Here is a 15,041-nt window from a genome sequence, read left to right as displayed (position 1 = left end):
CAGAGTAAGATCAAAAAGATCTTACTCTTTTGGATCTTGGACTCTTTTTGAACAGTGTATTTAGTTTGTTTTATTTTATGACTACAACATGCCTCCAAAACATCAGCAAAACATTTGGTTAAATGTAGGCAGTAAATCGAATAAGGAGACCCCTGACTATTGCCTGTTTTTTACAAGCCATTATTTATGTTAAAGGTTCCAGAATGGCTTGTGTTCACACACACATTTCTTACAATGCTAGCCCACGTTATTCTTGACCCTCCCTTCCTTCCTTTTCTTGGTGCAGCCTACCGATAGAAAACGCCCACTGTGGGTTAAAGAGGCCAGAGCAGTGGTGTAATACTTAGAAAAAAGCGGCAACTCACGGATAGCCTCTCAGACGACCAGTCCCTGCTTAAGGATAAAGACATCATACGTGGACTCCATTTGCTTGGAGACAGAAGCTTAAAGGATGTGTGTCTGTAGATGGCTTGCAATGCTCCTCCTTCCCTCGGTCCTAGACGCAGGTGAGTGAGTGAGCTATGTGGTCTACCGGCCGGGCGGGTAACAGCACATTATCAGCCAAACCAAGTAACATGTTAACTGTTTAGATGGTGTCATTAATGCAATGGACATCAATTTTTACAATTATAAGACAAATCTTTGGTTAAGTAATTAGGAAATCGTTTGATATATTCTTAATTGTTTGCCGAGTACTGAATAACATGAAAATATCGTTTCTGACTATTGGTATAATGTTCAGATAAGGTATGCAGATGTGTGTTATCTATGTGAGGTATTAAGTGAATAGTTTGATTGTTTACAACATCTCCTTTGATGGGGAATAGAGAAACACACACACACACGCACACGCACACACACACACACACACACACACTCACACTCACACTCTCTCACACACACACACACACACACACACACACACACACACACACACACACTCACACTCACACTCACACTCTCTCACACACACACACACACACACACACACACACACACACACACACACACACACACACACACACACACACACACACACACACACACACACACACACACACGCACACACACACACACACACACACTCACACACACAGCCTGCACACGCCAGTGGCACCACCATAAAGGAGATTAGCTGATAGCAGGATAATAATACGGCCAGGATTCCCTGAAACAATAGTCATAGAAAAGAAAGGCGAGCTCGTTGACTTGGGCAGGGTGTCCTTCCTTCCTAAGAGGAACAAAGTGGGTGTATTCCATGTGCTAGCACACAGGGGTTCACAGTAGTTCAGAAAAATATAATATTGTTCCTTCCACTATCTGGTGATGTCAATTCAACTTTTGCCACTCTACACAAAGGAAATGATTAAGAAAATAGGCGAAACGGTAGTAAAGGAAATCACTGCGATCAAATTAAATGAAATGACACTTGGCTACTCGATGCTGTCATTGACAATGACATAATTTTGGAAGAATCCACTGGCACCTTACCTTGCAGGCCACTATAACTGATCCTATCTCGTTGGAAAGGGAAGGTCATGGAGAGAGTGTATTCAGCTGGTTGCAATCTGAAACCCCAAAGCTAAATGCCAGTAAATCCATACTGCACCTTGACCTATACAGCTAAAAAAGGCAAAGGAAATAGACGGACTGACAACCTGACTATATAGTTAAAAAAATGACAACACGAACAGAGACTGGAGTTATAAATATTGGAGTGATCTTTGATTCAAGACTGACTCCATATAGTATTCATAATTTAAAGGTTCTTGCAAACTACCACAGCAAACGCTAACAAACTCCAACATTGAAACAGTGCGGCATACCCATTGGGGGTTAGAGACTATTGTCGGATTAAGTTGATTGTTGGTGTTGGCCAGCCTCGGCCAGAATTCTATAGTTGGGTGTCGGCGTTTGTCAGGACAGTGTGCAAGCACCTTTTAGAAAATGAGGAAACAATTGAAGTATCTTAACACCGGTCAAAGTTAGTGCCAAAGGTCATCGTCTTTATGCTTGAATGGATATCTTAAAAACGCACACAATGGTAACATGTCCTCTGAGTAAGAACGTATTGTGTCTTTCTTTCCTTCCACACCCCACTGAACCACACCACGGGACCCTAGCTACCTCTCACCCTGCTTCCACCCTATCACAGCTCCATTTTCAACCCCCCAAGCCTGCATCCCTTCGACCTAGCGTCTCTCCTGCTCTTCCATCCTCTCTACTTCCCCCTTCCCACAGCAGTTTGTTGCAGGACCAAGACATCAACAGCAAACAGCAATGCACCCTGATGATCTCGCCGTCTGAACTGGTGGTCAGGTAAAGAGAACACAATTATGACCCATTGATATTTTTATTTGTATTGATATATATCAAGGAGGGTCACATTGAAAGAATAGGGTTGGTTGGAATAATGATTCAATCAAAGAAAAATGTTACAATGATATGTTCACTTTAGCATTTGAATTCATATATAGGGCACATGGTACACTTGTGAAGTCAACTAATCTGTGTGTCAATTCAATTATTCTCAATGCTTTAGGTTTGGGGATCCACTGTTTGCTAACTGCTCCATAGAAATGATGGAGGGTCCTCTAGGCTGGCTTGTTGAACCGGTACGGAAGTACATTCCCATTTTCTTTTTTACCTACTTCAACGAAAACATCTTGGAATGACGTAACAGACACTAAAGAAAATAAGGATAAAAAAAATCGAAGAAGGCTGTGTTGTTTGTCGTATGAACAGTATAAAACACAGCCATTCTAAATCGCATAAAGTAATTTTCTGGGTGTATTTCTTCCAGTTATACCAAGAAATGGCTTTTTAGAAGATACTAAATAGTTGTACAAGACAGACTCCTAATATGCTTATTTTAAACCCTCACTTTAGGACAAACAAGAGTTAACACTGGATCGGTTCCTGGTCTTGAACTTCACCAGCCTCACAGAGTGGGGTCTTAAACCAAAGTGCTTTGTGATGTCTGAACAGAGTGGGGATTGCTCCAGTGTGCTTCATCTAACCGTCTACAGTCAGTACCACATTTGATCTTGTCTCTGATTTAATTTGAAATGTATGTCTTTGTGACTTTATCATTCCTGTGTGTGTTTGTGTTTGCAGAACCTCCGGACGAGGTGTCCATCAGCTTTGTAAACCACACTGGCCCACTGCTTGAAGGACATCCGTACACCCTCCAGTGCCGTGTCCAGGAAGTTGCTCCTGTTCAGAAGCTCACCGTGACCTTCTACAAAGGAGACACCATGCTGGGCCCGGTACAGTCCAGCAGGAACTCTGTGGAGGCACCGGTGACAGAGACGTTCACCTTCAGCTTCAACTTCAGCAGAGAGGATGATGGGGTCCAGTACTGGTGTGAAGCCAAACTGAATCTGGGACCACACGGACCAGCGTTACCGCTTGTGATGCAGTCACAGACACTCAAAGCTATCAGCCTCAGGGCCAAAGGTATGTGTGTGTTTGTATGGGAGTTATTATTTTGAATGAAAGGGTTAGGGTATCTAAACCTATATCTGATAACTATTAGATACATGTGATTCTGGTGTTGATTTGATAACTAATGCCGTCTTATCCCTCCTTTATAGGAACCTCCAACGCTAACTCTGGACACTTTATACAGAGCATTTTACTCCTGTCCATCCAGTTCATTTATTGGGTATCAAACCATGTATGTTCTATGTAAGTAACACAATGCTGTTTTGGATTAGCTAAGTCCCGCCTACTAGAAAACTAAAACATGAAAAGACGTTGAAGTAGGACTGATTATATATGCCGAGGAGTGAGCGGAGCCCAGAAGCGTTAGGTAGCCTTTTGTGAACAGAGGAGCATATATGATTAGCTCAACCATCAGACTCCATAATGTCTAGAACATTTCCCTGCCAAAAGGACCCTCTTAAATGGACAGTATGTATTTTTCTGTTACCCTCCTCAATTGGTGAGGTGCACGGACTAGACCATTGCTACTTATAAATACCCCCTACCATAAAGATCTCATTCAGGTACACAGTGTGCAAATTGCTCACACATAAGTGCTTATTTCATGTAGAATATTTCTGTAAATTGTAAACCGTTAATAGAATATTTGACAAAAGTGCATAAAACCATGGAAATGTAATGTAAATTATGCTCTGGTTGTTGTCTGCTTTTGATGTCACCAGTTGTCTACCTTGATTCCAATTTTGCCTAGAGACATGGACTTTGTATATTAGATTTTCTTTCCTCCGTCTATATCTATTTTCCCCCTTTCAAATGAACAGGTAATAACCATAGCTTAACAGACCAATATAATTGTAATTTATTTATCAATTAAAAGTAAGGAAGTCAAGAATTGATTAACCATTTATCATATCGATCAAAACACATGCCATGGCCACTGATAAAATTAGCTTTTGGAATTAAGAAAAAAAACTTGTAGTGAACCAAGAAGCATTAACCATGAAAAATACGACAGGTATCATGCCATGAATTCATTTTATTAGTGCTCTGGGTTGATTCAGTAATTACAGTTGCCATACGGACAAACAATGAAAACATTTTAAAAAGAAACAATTCATGGTTGTGCACCATTTGTTATGACTTTAAAGTGAAGAAAAGTCTTGGTCATTGGGACGCACAGCACATTTGAGCAAATTAAAGAAACCTACAAATTAGCTATTTAAACAGTGAAAAATATAATAAATGTTTGTATAATGTTTATTAATATTCATCTAGAATCAAAGAAAAGGAAACAAAATAACATTGCATTTCAAGTCAACGTATTTGTAATTAGTCAGCAATTCATTACATTCAATACAACACAACTGGATCAAAGTACAACTTTGATCCAGTTATTAATTACTCGCTCAGACCGTTATGATCGTTATTGTGGCCAGGCTATGTGAGCTCTATATGTGGACAACATTTCGGGCTTACATTTGCCCACGGGTTCCAATGTCTTGTTCCTCAAGAATCTTGGTCCGGTCTAGAAAAAAAATTAGACAAATTAGTATAGCAATTATTATACTGCCCATTCCACTTCATTGCACTGCATCATGAGCACAAGCTCACAAACTCACTGCGTGCAACATGGTTGCGTTCTCCTGGTGAATGGATGGTGGTGCAGTCATCTGCCAAAGCCTGCATTGTTGTAGCCTCCCCTAGTCCTGGGAACTGAGCAGGCGGTGGTGCAGTGACTTCAAAGAGGTGGCCCTTACCGACTGCTGGGAAACTTACAGGGCTGGACTGTGGCGCGGCGGGAGGGAAGGGTGGACTGTTGAGGTCCAAGTACTTGCCCTTGGCAGAGGAAGCGGCCACAGCCTTAAGCTTCTGGCAAATTGTGGCATTAAAGAGTAGTCCTCGGGCCAGCGCTTGTTCCGCCAGCAGGTCCAGTGGTGAATGGATGGAAGCTGCGGTCGCAGAGTCGGCGCCACGCTGTGGTTTTTCTGCAGTTTCGGTCAGTGTGGGAGGTTCTACGCCAAGCCCTTTGACCCCGGCATCCCCCATTGACACAGCGACATTGAGGTTAGCATTTGTGGTAAGGACTTGATTCAGAGGCTTTTTTTCGGCGTACAGGGAGAGGGTAGGCTCTTCGGGGGAGCTAGCACTGTGGAAATGGCCATCAGGTAATTCAGCGGACCCATGCGGGTAGTTAGAGCCGCTGTTGATGGAGGCCATTTTCTTCTCAGCCTTCTCTTTTTTCAGACTTCTGCTTTACAAGAAGAGGTGAACAGTAATGTAAGACGATTAAAAGGGCAAGATTTTGTGGAATAAAAATGTGGTGTACTTACACTGAGGAAGATGATTGACCTAGAAATTTCTTGCTCTCTCTTAGCAGTAGCCTAAGAAGCAAATAGTTAGTACGTATATAATTAATCAAGGGGGAAAAAAAAACAGAGGATTTTTGGTGAATTTTTCGTTAGTGAGGATGAACAAACAGGTTAATTAACCTTGGCTGCATCCATCCTTTGGGCCATAGAGTTTTTATCTCGTTGTCAAGGAAGCATTTCAGGTACTCTTCCATTTCTTGCTCCTCAATCTTTTCATTTTCATATCTATCCATCTTTGCTTTCACCACAAGGCACAGAAACTCTCTGCTTGTACATGCATGTTAAGTACAGAAAAAGAAAAATATTACAACAACAAACCGGTTAGAAGAAGAACAAACTTCACAAGATTCACTACAAGATGACTGGAATGGTAAAAGTGTTTCTGAGAGACAAAGTTCCCCCTTTGGCCTTATGTATCCAAAAGGATCCACCTCTTGAGACAAAGCCATTCAGTGAATAAAATGAAACAAATGACAGGCAGCTGTGATAGCCGTGTCTTTCCTTGGTCAGACCTGATCTCTTCGTTCCATTTGAACTTCTTCTGGGGACCTCTCTTCCCGAACTTCTCCTCCCCCTCATCCTCAGAGTTCACCCTCTGGTCTCTGGGCTTCTTCTCTTCTGACCCCCTAACAAACAAAAAAAGGTAGATGAGTGAAGCACTAGGGATTACTAAATACATTCAACATTAAGAATTCCTTCGATATCCGATTAGGAGACAATAAAAATGTCTTCACATTACTTGGCCATCATTTACAAAGTGATGGGAGGAATTTATCAGGGAATCCAGGGAAGTTACTGGAGTACCAATTCCTTGCCGAGTGAGGAAACCCTTGAAAACGAAATTTAAATTACTGAGGCATAACCTCAGCTATCAACCATTCCAATTCGCCGTGAGTGAGCGTACTTTGTGGACTTGACCTGTGCGTGTGCCTGCCGGTTGTCATGGAAACGGGCCAACTGCTCTGGCATCACTTTGTCAATTGCATCCCTTAACTGCTCTAGAGGATCCTGCAATATTTGGAATGAACACATCATGAGTGGTAAAAAAAAAAAATACGCCTTAACAAAAGTGTTAACTTAAAAACGTGGGAGCGTCTCTCCATTTTCCCTACATGGCAGTTAAGTGTAACTGCCACTTAATTTCTACACCAACCGACAAATGATTACAAGGTCCAAATTCTGAAACTACAATCCCCAACATGAACCTTTAGCTTGGAATCGCCAAACGGCATAACCCCAACATAAGCTTACCAACTTCAGCTCTCCAATCCTCCCTTCTACCTTTGGTGAAAGGCCTTCAGGTAGGGTTCCAGGCTGAGAAACCAAGCCGCCTTTGAGCTCCGTCTGAGGCTGGTCCGGAAACAGAACTGTGGACAGGTTCTGGACATCTGCCCTGGCTGGAGAAGCCATGACGGGATGCATCTCTGTAGCGTGTTCAGCCGCTTTGAGATGGGACACATCTTCAGTGGCGTCTAACAAAGAGTCCAAGTCAATGTCGAAGTCCACCGTAACCGCAGCTTGGATAAGTGCATGGTCATTGGTGGAGCCGATCAGACTGAGCAGGGGATCAGCCAATCCAGCACCTCCAGCACCTCCAACTCCTCCCGCGTCCGCGGGACACATCGGAAACCTTGGTGATCCAAAAGACTGCCCCCCTTTATCCCCCCTCATCTGCATTTCCCTCTCCTTCTGTCTTCTGAACTTCTTTAACATGTTGGTGACACTCAAAGGGCCGGCAGCGGTCTTTTTCGTTTTTTTGGGTTCATCAACCACTTTTTCTGTTAAAGTACTGCCAGGAACAACAAAAAAGGAGCCATTTTGTGAGTGTCAGTGAGTTATCAACCTTCACTTCATGAATTGACTTTGCTAGGTCCGTCTTCTCCCACCAAGACAATGTCAATACGACCTTACATCCCAAGAAATGGCATGCCTTGCGTAAACCTCTCACCCTTCCACGGAAACGTTAATCCCCTTTCTTTTCAGTTTTTCCCCTTCTTTTCTGCGCCTCTTTTTGGGTTTATCCGATCCTTCAATTGATTTACGCTTCTGAAAATGCAATTACTTCATTAACATTTGATTATTGGTCATTTAGCGGTTTTATCCATCTTACCACCAAGTGTGTCACTTAATTTAAATGAAAGTCATTAAAGAGACACTAAATGTACTCTGGTTAACCGCAGACATTGATGTTGAACCCAGAATATATGGTATTTAGAGCCAAGTCGTGTATTTATAATCTTTTAAATATTATAAAATACCTGCAGGCTACCATAATGCAGCATATAGCCTACCTTTGGAGGCTTCAGTTGGATGCTTCTCTGTGTGAAATCTTCCACCTCAGGGTCGGAAACGTGGCGAAATTGAAGTACGCCACAGTTGACGTAGAATCCTCCATATTTTGTTGTGAGGGAGGCTGGTACAAGTTCATCATACTGAAGGAAAAAAACACAAGGGTCGCATGGAATACACTACAATTTCCAAGTCCAGCACGAAAATACACATCATGTCAAACAGAAAGACATTTCTCACAATTGACCAGTTTCCAGCAGTAAGGATATCAACACTAGTCAAATTGGGATTGATTAAACAAGATTTAAAATAAAACAAATTGTCCACAATAAACTCATCTTCCTCACCGGCTCAGAGTTGTCAATGAAAGAGTCTTCATCATCATAGCCATATCCAATATCAACCAGGTCTTGGATGCGGTCCTTCTTCCTCTTCTTCACCTCACCCTGTAGGTAAAGAAAGAGGCCTCATTAACAGTGGGGTACCAGGAACCAGTGAGGACAGAAATGGTCTCTAAAGAATAAACTAATAACAGATTGAACTAATAAAAACAATTGAAATTCATGCGAGACAAGCAAGCCGTCTACCTGACATATCTTGTGTGTGTGTGTGAATGTTTTTGATTAAAAAGGTGGGTTTAAGGATCTCTTAGTGAGATATGCTATACAGAGAGCCACTTGCATATTTATTCTCAAATTGTTGGGCAATGGCAGCCAGTTCCTCATGGTATGGAGTTTCTCGCTCATCTGAATTGTTCTGAGCTCCATCTTTAATGGAGCCACTCTGCTGAAAAAAATATACAAAGCAGCAGTATGATTGACATCTTCAAACTTTAGCCGAGCCAGCTCTGCCTCAGTGGCACTTTCACAGCAATGGTATTGCCTACTAGTGTTGCTGTGTTTAACAGGCCAACCGGAAGCCCACCTTGTGTTTCTCCACCAGTTCCGTATAGCTGAACTCGGGAAAGGCGCGTTCGTTGGATTCGAATAATTTGAGCATGCATCTTACGGTCGAATGAGGCTGAGTAACTTCTGAACCCTTTCCCTCAGTCTCCGAGGGAGCTACCGATGCAGGCGCACTTGGTGCTGCATTACTGTGCAACGTTGACTTATCATCAGTTGGGGAACTAGAGAAATCGCAAGGAAACGTGGTCAACTGCACTCTTCTGACTTCGGCCATCGTCAAAGTAAGTGTGGGGAGGACCCCGCGTGACTACATAGACCAACACGTTGATTAAAACACTCGTGCAGGTGCGCTCTGTGAAGCAGATCTCTCTCTCTCTCTCTCTCTCTCTCTCTCTCTCTCTCTCTCTCTCTCTCTCTCTCTCTCTCTCTCTCTCTCTCTCTCTCTCTCTCTCTCTCTCTCTCTCTCTCTCTCTCTCTCTCTCTCTCTCTCTCTCTCTCTCTCTCTCTCTCTCTCTCTCTCTCTCTCTCTCTCTCTCTCTCTCTCTCTCTCTCCTCTCTCTCTCTCTCTCTCTCTCTGACTTCGGCCATCGTCAAAGTAAGTGTGGGGAGGACCCCGCGTGACTACATAGACCAACACGTTGATTAAAACACTCGTGCAGGTGCGCTCTGTGAAGCAGATCTCTCTCTCTCTCTCTCTCTCTCTCTCTCTCTCTCTCTCTCTCTCTCTCTCTCTCTCTCTCTCTCTCTCTCTCTCTCTCTCTCTCTCTCTCTCTCTCTCTCTCTCTCTCTCTCTCTCTCTCTCTCTCTCTCTCTCTCGGGCTGTTATTTGTGAGTTGAACTGCATTGTATTCAAATGACCACATGAAGGCGCTCGAGATTTATTTGACAATGACTGGTAAATGTCTGGCTGTTTCCCTGCCTGATGTTCAATAAACTGAGCCATTAATGTTTAATTGTTGTAATGAAAAATGTGCAGCGTATCTTTTCCGAAAAAATAAAAATATACAACGGATATTTTTTGCACAACAGTGCACAAAAAAGATACCCAGGCCATATTTAATTTAATAAATGGTTTAGGTTACCGTTACGATTTACTGCCAGAATCAATAGCATATGAGCTCTAATAGGGTATTCATGACACTTAACTATACATTAAGCCATTTAGTGAAAGTTTTTGAGGCAACATAATACATTTTGTATCTTAAACTATTAAGACAGTTGGGGTTAACAATGTAAAGTGCTGCAGGACTAAGTTTGTAAAGAACAACTTTAGTACACTAACACATTTTATCATTTAAAACATTTATCTATTTTATTAGTCAAGTGCATAGCAGGAGATCATAACAAGGTAGGCCTAACAACAAATCAGTTAATGAGGAGTTTGTTTTAGGGCCTATGGATACACACACGCACACACACACACACACACACACACACACACTCACACATTTATATATATATATATATATATATATATATATATATATATATATATATATATATATATAAAAACCATATATCATATAGCATCATATAGACTAAATCCCTATTTGTATAACACAATAAAATAATATTTGTGTAATAATTGTAAATGGTCCAATACACAGTAATTCAGGTTAGGGTTCAAATAGCATCATATGATCAAACATATGGAAAGTGTCACAATCAATTGTTTGTGTTGTGACACCTCTGAATTCGGGGCTAACGTTGTATTCCTTTCATTGCATGGTCTCTGACAACTACAATAACAGGATAATTGCAACCCGTCACCATACATCGAGTGCTCACAAATCACCCGAAGATGGTGACGCTTTCTGTTCCCACATGATTCCTGCTGTGTAGTCCACACCGACCTACACGAGACCCCCACTTTGCAATTAGAACGGTATTTCACGGTGTGGACTCTTGGTGCAAATGAATGGATCCTTTTTGTCTAACAGGACAGAAGGGAGATACGGAGACTGAGTGCGCGACTGCGAGTGATGGGTTTGTGCGTGCGTGCGTCACGTGTATGTGTGCGTGTGTGTTTGCTTGCCTGTGTGTGTCTGCGTCTGCGTGTGTTTCTGCGTCTGCGTGTGTGTGTGTGTGTGTGTGTGTGTGTGTGTGTGTGTGTGTGTGTGTGTGTGTGTGTGTGTGTGTGTGTGTGTGTGTCTGTGGCTGTGGCTGTGGCTGTGGCTGTGTGTGGCGTGGTAGTGGTAGTAGGGGAAAGGGGGATCAGATTGCGGGCGCCTTTGTTTAACCAGCCTCGCCTCTCAAACGAGTTAATGGGATGGAAGATATTGCCACCCTCCGCTGACGGCGCGAGGTCCAACAGAGCAGGCACCAAATGAAAAAAAAAAAAGAATCAATAAATGCAGAAAGCAATGAGCTAAAATACACCCATGCAGAACAAAGACGGACAGATGGAGACGGCAGGGTACACGCCTTGTGTGCGCGTGCGTGCGTGCAGGCCAGACTGGATCATGACAGGGACCCCATCAGTGGAGGATCAGAGCGGGGAAATTGGAGGACAATGTCGGGAGGAATAATTTAAACCGATTGGGAAGGCGGTGCCCCCGAGGTGTATAATTCACCCATTTATTAACTAGACCAAACAACAGCCAATATTAATTAACATTCCAAGTAGGCGACGTGCGTCGTTGAAAGACATCGTTTTGCTTTCAAATTGCCTTCAATATGTCTAGGATTGTATTCCCTTATATATCCAGGTCAAGTAGGATAGGCCTTTCAGTGGCAGCGTTCTCTTTTAAACGTTATTTTTAATAAGCCGTCCCAAAAAATACGGTTCTATCTATTTGCTCTGTTCACCTGCCCGTCTATTTCTTTGTTTCCTGCGCCTTCATCAACCGGCGTATAGAACTTTAATAGTCCTCCGCGGAGCCCGCAGATCATCAGTCGTCCACTGGGGGGCGCTGTCCCACTTACCCATGGTGTCAGGCTCCGCTAACTTTGATTAAGGTTTAAATTGGCTGAATTTAATGAACGGTGCCTAATTAGACAGGATAACAGCTTTAATTGATAAGTAATTATCTGCCACAAAATGTTATTAATTCTCAAGCACATTCTTAGCGTACCGAGTGTTAACCCTCCTTTTATTCTCCCCTCCCACTGCATTTTGTATTTATGTAAACAAGCGACGGTAAACAATTAGGCGCATGTTAGATAGAATAGGAAAGAGGGTGTCAAACTATGTGGACTTATTCAAATGCAATTATTGACTAATTTTTGGTAGTTTTCTTGGCGCATTAAATAAAAGGATTAAAAGGCCAGGATTAATAAAAAAAAATCTGTGTTATATTGATTTTAAGCTAAATGAAAAATTATATTAACTGATTCATGATGAACTACAGTATAATGAACTACCACTGTTCAATACCATATTTACACTAACCATTAACACAATTTATACTTTCAATTCAGTGGTTGTTATAGTCATTAATTATTAAGCATTACAGTATTGACAAAATAGCCTAGCTATTGCTTAATCAATTTGGTAATTATTTTGTCCCGCATTGCATGCTTATTGATTACCTTCTGTATCCCTTGCTCTGATGGTTCTTTGTGATTATATTGTTTGTATTCATCAGTATTATAGCGAGCAGTATTGAAGTGAATAAAGTAGCCAGTGAGTAGTATTGTATAAGTAGTATTATATTTGTGAGTAACATTGTACTAAGCAGCCTAGTGTTGTAGAGAGTAGTATTGAACTAAATTTGTGCCTTTTTAGTGAGTACTATTATAGTTTAACATTGTATTTGCCTATTCTGTGGTGAGTAGTTAGTATATGTGAGTGAATAGTATTGTAGTTTGTGATTTTTGTAGGTGTTATTGTAGTATTGTGTGTTCTAGTTTTACCATATTTTTACATTGATTGTCTTAATCAGAAATGATACAAATATCATAAAGAAGTCATTCATATATTTAACTCAGACATGAATGAGTTCACAAATGTTTACCCTCTGTGTTAGCAGTTTGGCTAACATTAAGAGTGTTAGCAAAGCGAGTGTTAGGAGTGAGAGAGAAAAGATGTTCATCAGGGCACTCAGTATTTAACAAACAAACAAAAACATCAATAGCCTTTTGACCTACTTAACTATTTACTCTTATGCCAGTTTTTTGCACTGACTGTTTTCATTTTCTTTATTAGCATTATTTTCTACTGTTCTCTTTTCACAGAAAGCTACAGGGTAAAGAGCCATGTCAGAAATAGCCACCTTAGAAGAAAACCTTTAAGGTCCTCTCAGATTGTTTCTTTGTTTCGTAGGGTGAGGAAAGCCTGTGATTTCAATTTATACAGCCTCAAACCCTACTGGCTGGGATATCTATTAAAGTGATTAAAATTAGATGCACGTTAACTTGCTTCCTAATTAAAACATCTTTGCTCATTTACAGAGTGGGTTTAAGCAAGCCTCAAGGGGGCTTGTTTTCTTCTTCTTCCCTCCATCCCTCCATCTCTCCATCTCTCCATTCTCTCTCCTACAGATGGTTCGGTCGGGCTCGAGCAGCTAGCCAGTGGCTGCGTGGACTTTGATCCAGTGTGTACGCCCATCACATCAAAACATTAGCTTCACACACACAAACACACACAAAATCACACACACACGCACGCACGCACGCACGCACGCACGCACACACGCACACACGCACACACACACACACATAAACACATGTATACACAGACACAAACAGACACACACACATGAACACATACGCACATATATAAACACACACACACTCGCAAGCACACACAGACACAAACAAACAAACACACACACACATACATAAACACAAATACAGGCACATACATGCATACACACATAGAATGCACACGCACACACTAAAAAACGTAACACAAACACACCACACACAAATAGACGCACACATACGCATTTCTGATACTTTTATGCGTGGAATGAGAATAAAGTATGCCACGTTGAAAAGAAAACGCATGCATTTGATTAATGTACCAGATACTAGAGAACAAATTCCTGTCACCGTTTCTCAAATTATGTCATTACTATATTTTGAAAATGTTAATCTGCATAGCAAATTTCCCCAGGGTGGCTGTAGTAAATTAGGTCTATTCCATGTGGCTCAAGCCAAGGCAGGGAACCAGCTCTCAAAGATGAGGGGTGAGGGAGGGAGGGAAATAGAGGGAGAGAGATGGAGGGATAGATGGAGGGAGAAGGAGGGAGAAGGGGGAGAGGAAAGAAAAAGATGTATGAAAGAGTGAGAGCACAGACTGATTGATGGGCTGATAACAATTAAAAGGACATTTTGGACTCCTTCAAGCACCAGCGTTTGGCATAATAAGCACGTTTCAGCAAAGGTGATAAGTCACTCTTAATTGAATAGAAATGATTGCTCTAATAGAAGTTTGTATTATTAAGTGCAAGACCCATTTTAAACTCCTCTTGACGTAAACGTTGAGAAAGTTTTACAGGGAGGGTTGTTATCAGTGTGAACTGAGATAATTCGAATTACATTTTATTTCATCTTCCTATAAGAAAGGGGCAAATTAAAGAGGAAACTTCAATTCAATCACAATTTGCCTCTCCCATTATATTCTGTCGGCGGCTCAATTATGCTGATAATTAGAGGGAGAAAAAGTTCTAATTGCATTGGATTAGTAGGACCCAGCACTCACACAGGATCAGAAGAAAATGGTCTAAATTATCAAAGCCTTTATTAGGTGCTAGGGAAAAAAAATACCAATATACAAAATCCTCTTTACCCTAATTGGAATCGTATAGAGTTGAGTTGGTTTGGGCTGCAAAACCGCTTCCAGGATCACAATCACCGTTTGACAATTAATTTAAATGAGCTAGATCTTAATTATAAATAAATCAACTATATAATCATGGGCCTCCACTTAGATAGTTAAAAATTAACTTGCTTGCCGTAATTGAGTAATTAACCATCACCTTGGTTTGCTAATTAACAATGAATATTACTTTGATGCCTTGTCTCAAGAGAAACACCAAGTGCTCTGTGAGGGTTCACGCGGGTTGTGAACGTTGGCGAGGTGGTT

The 15,041-nt window shown here is 41.5% G+C and overlaps 2 protein-coding genes across 6 annotated transcripts; one reads left to right on the top strand and one right to left on the bottom strand.

Annotated features, from left to right (window-relative positions):
* The first annotated feature begins 320 nt into the window (after positions 1–320).
* On the top strand, positions 321–9,339 carry LOC130379611 (vascular cell adhesion protein 1-like). Its single transcript, XM_056586554.1, has 6 exons — positions 321–506; positions 2,124–2,319; positions 2,543–2,615; positions 2,890–3,028; positions 3,118–3,459; positions 3,597–9,339. Exons 1-6 carry the CDS (start codon positions 452–454, stop codon positions 3,692–3,694), a joined length of 903 nt encoding a protein of 300 aa, XP_056442529.1. The 5' UTR covers positions 321–451; the 3' UTR covers positions 3,695–9,339.
* LOC130379549 (ubinuclein-1-like) lies at positions 4,446–9,323 on the bottom strand. Of its 5 annotated transcripts, none has more exons than XM_056586468.1 (12): positions 9,030–9,323; positions 8,787–8,888; positions 8,453–8,551; positions 8,108–8,248; positions 7,765–7,862; positions 7,068–7,605; positions 6,721–6,824; positions 6,329–6,442; positions 5,937–6,080; positions 5,778–5,828; positions 5,067–5,698; positions 4,446–4,972 (listed from the first exon to the last, which is right to left on the bottom strand). In XM_056586468.1, exons 1-12 carry the CDS (start codon positions 9,282–9,284, stop codon positions 4,920–4,922), a joined length of 2,331 nt encoding a protein of 776 aa, XP_056442443.1. In that variant the 5' UTR covers positions 9,285–9,323; the 3' UTR covers positions 4,446–4,919. The 5 variants fall into 5 exon arrangements, with proteins under 5 accessions (XP_056442443.1, XP_056442441.1, XP_056442442.1 ...); XM_056586466.1 differs by having other exon boundaries at positions 8,787–8,891; positions 9,030–9,322; XM_056586467.1 differs by having other exon boundaries at positions 5,067–5,695; positions 8,787–8,891; positions 9,030–9,322.
* Positions 9,340–15,041: the final 5,702 nt, after the last annotated feature.

The sequence above is a fragment of the Gadus chalcogrammus genome, chromosome 3 (genome assembly GCF_026213295.1).
Source record: "Gadus chalcogrammus isolate NIFS_2021 chromosome 3, NIFS_Gcha_1.0, whole genome shotgun sequence".
Lineage (NCBI taxonomy): Eukaryota > Metazoa > Chordata > Actinopteri > Gadiformes > Gadidae > Gadus > Gadus chalcogrammus.
The sequence above is the reverse complement of the archived record's forward strand: the minus strand, read 5'-3'. Positions and strand labels throughout refer to the sequence as shown.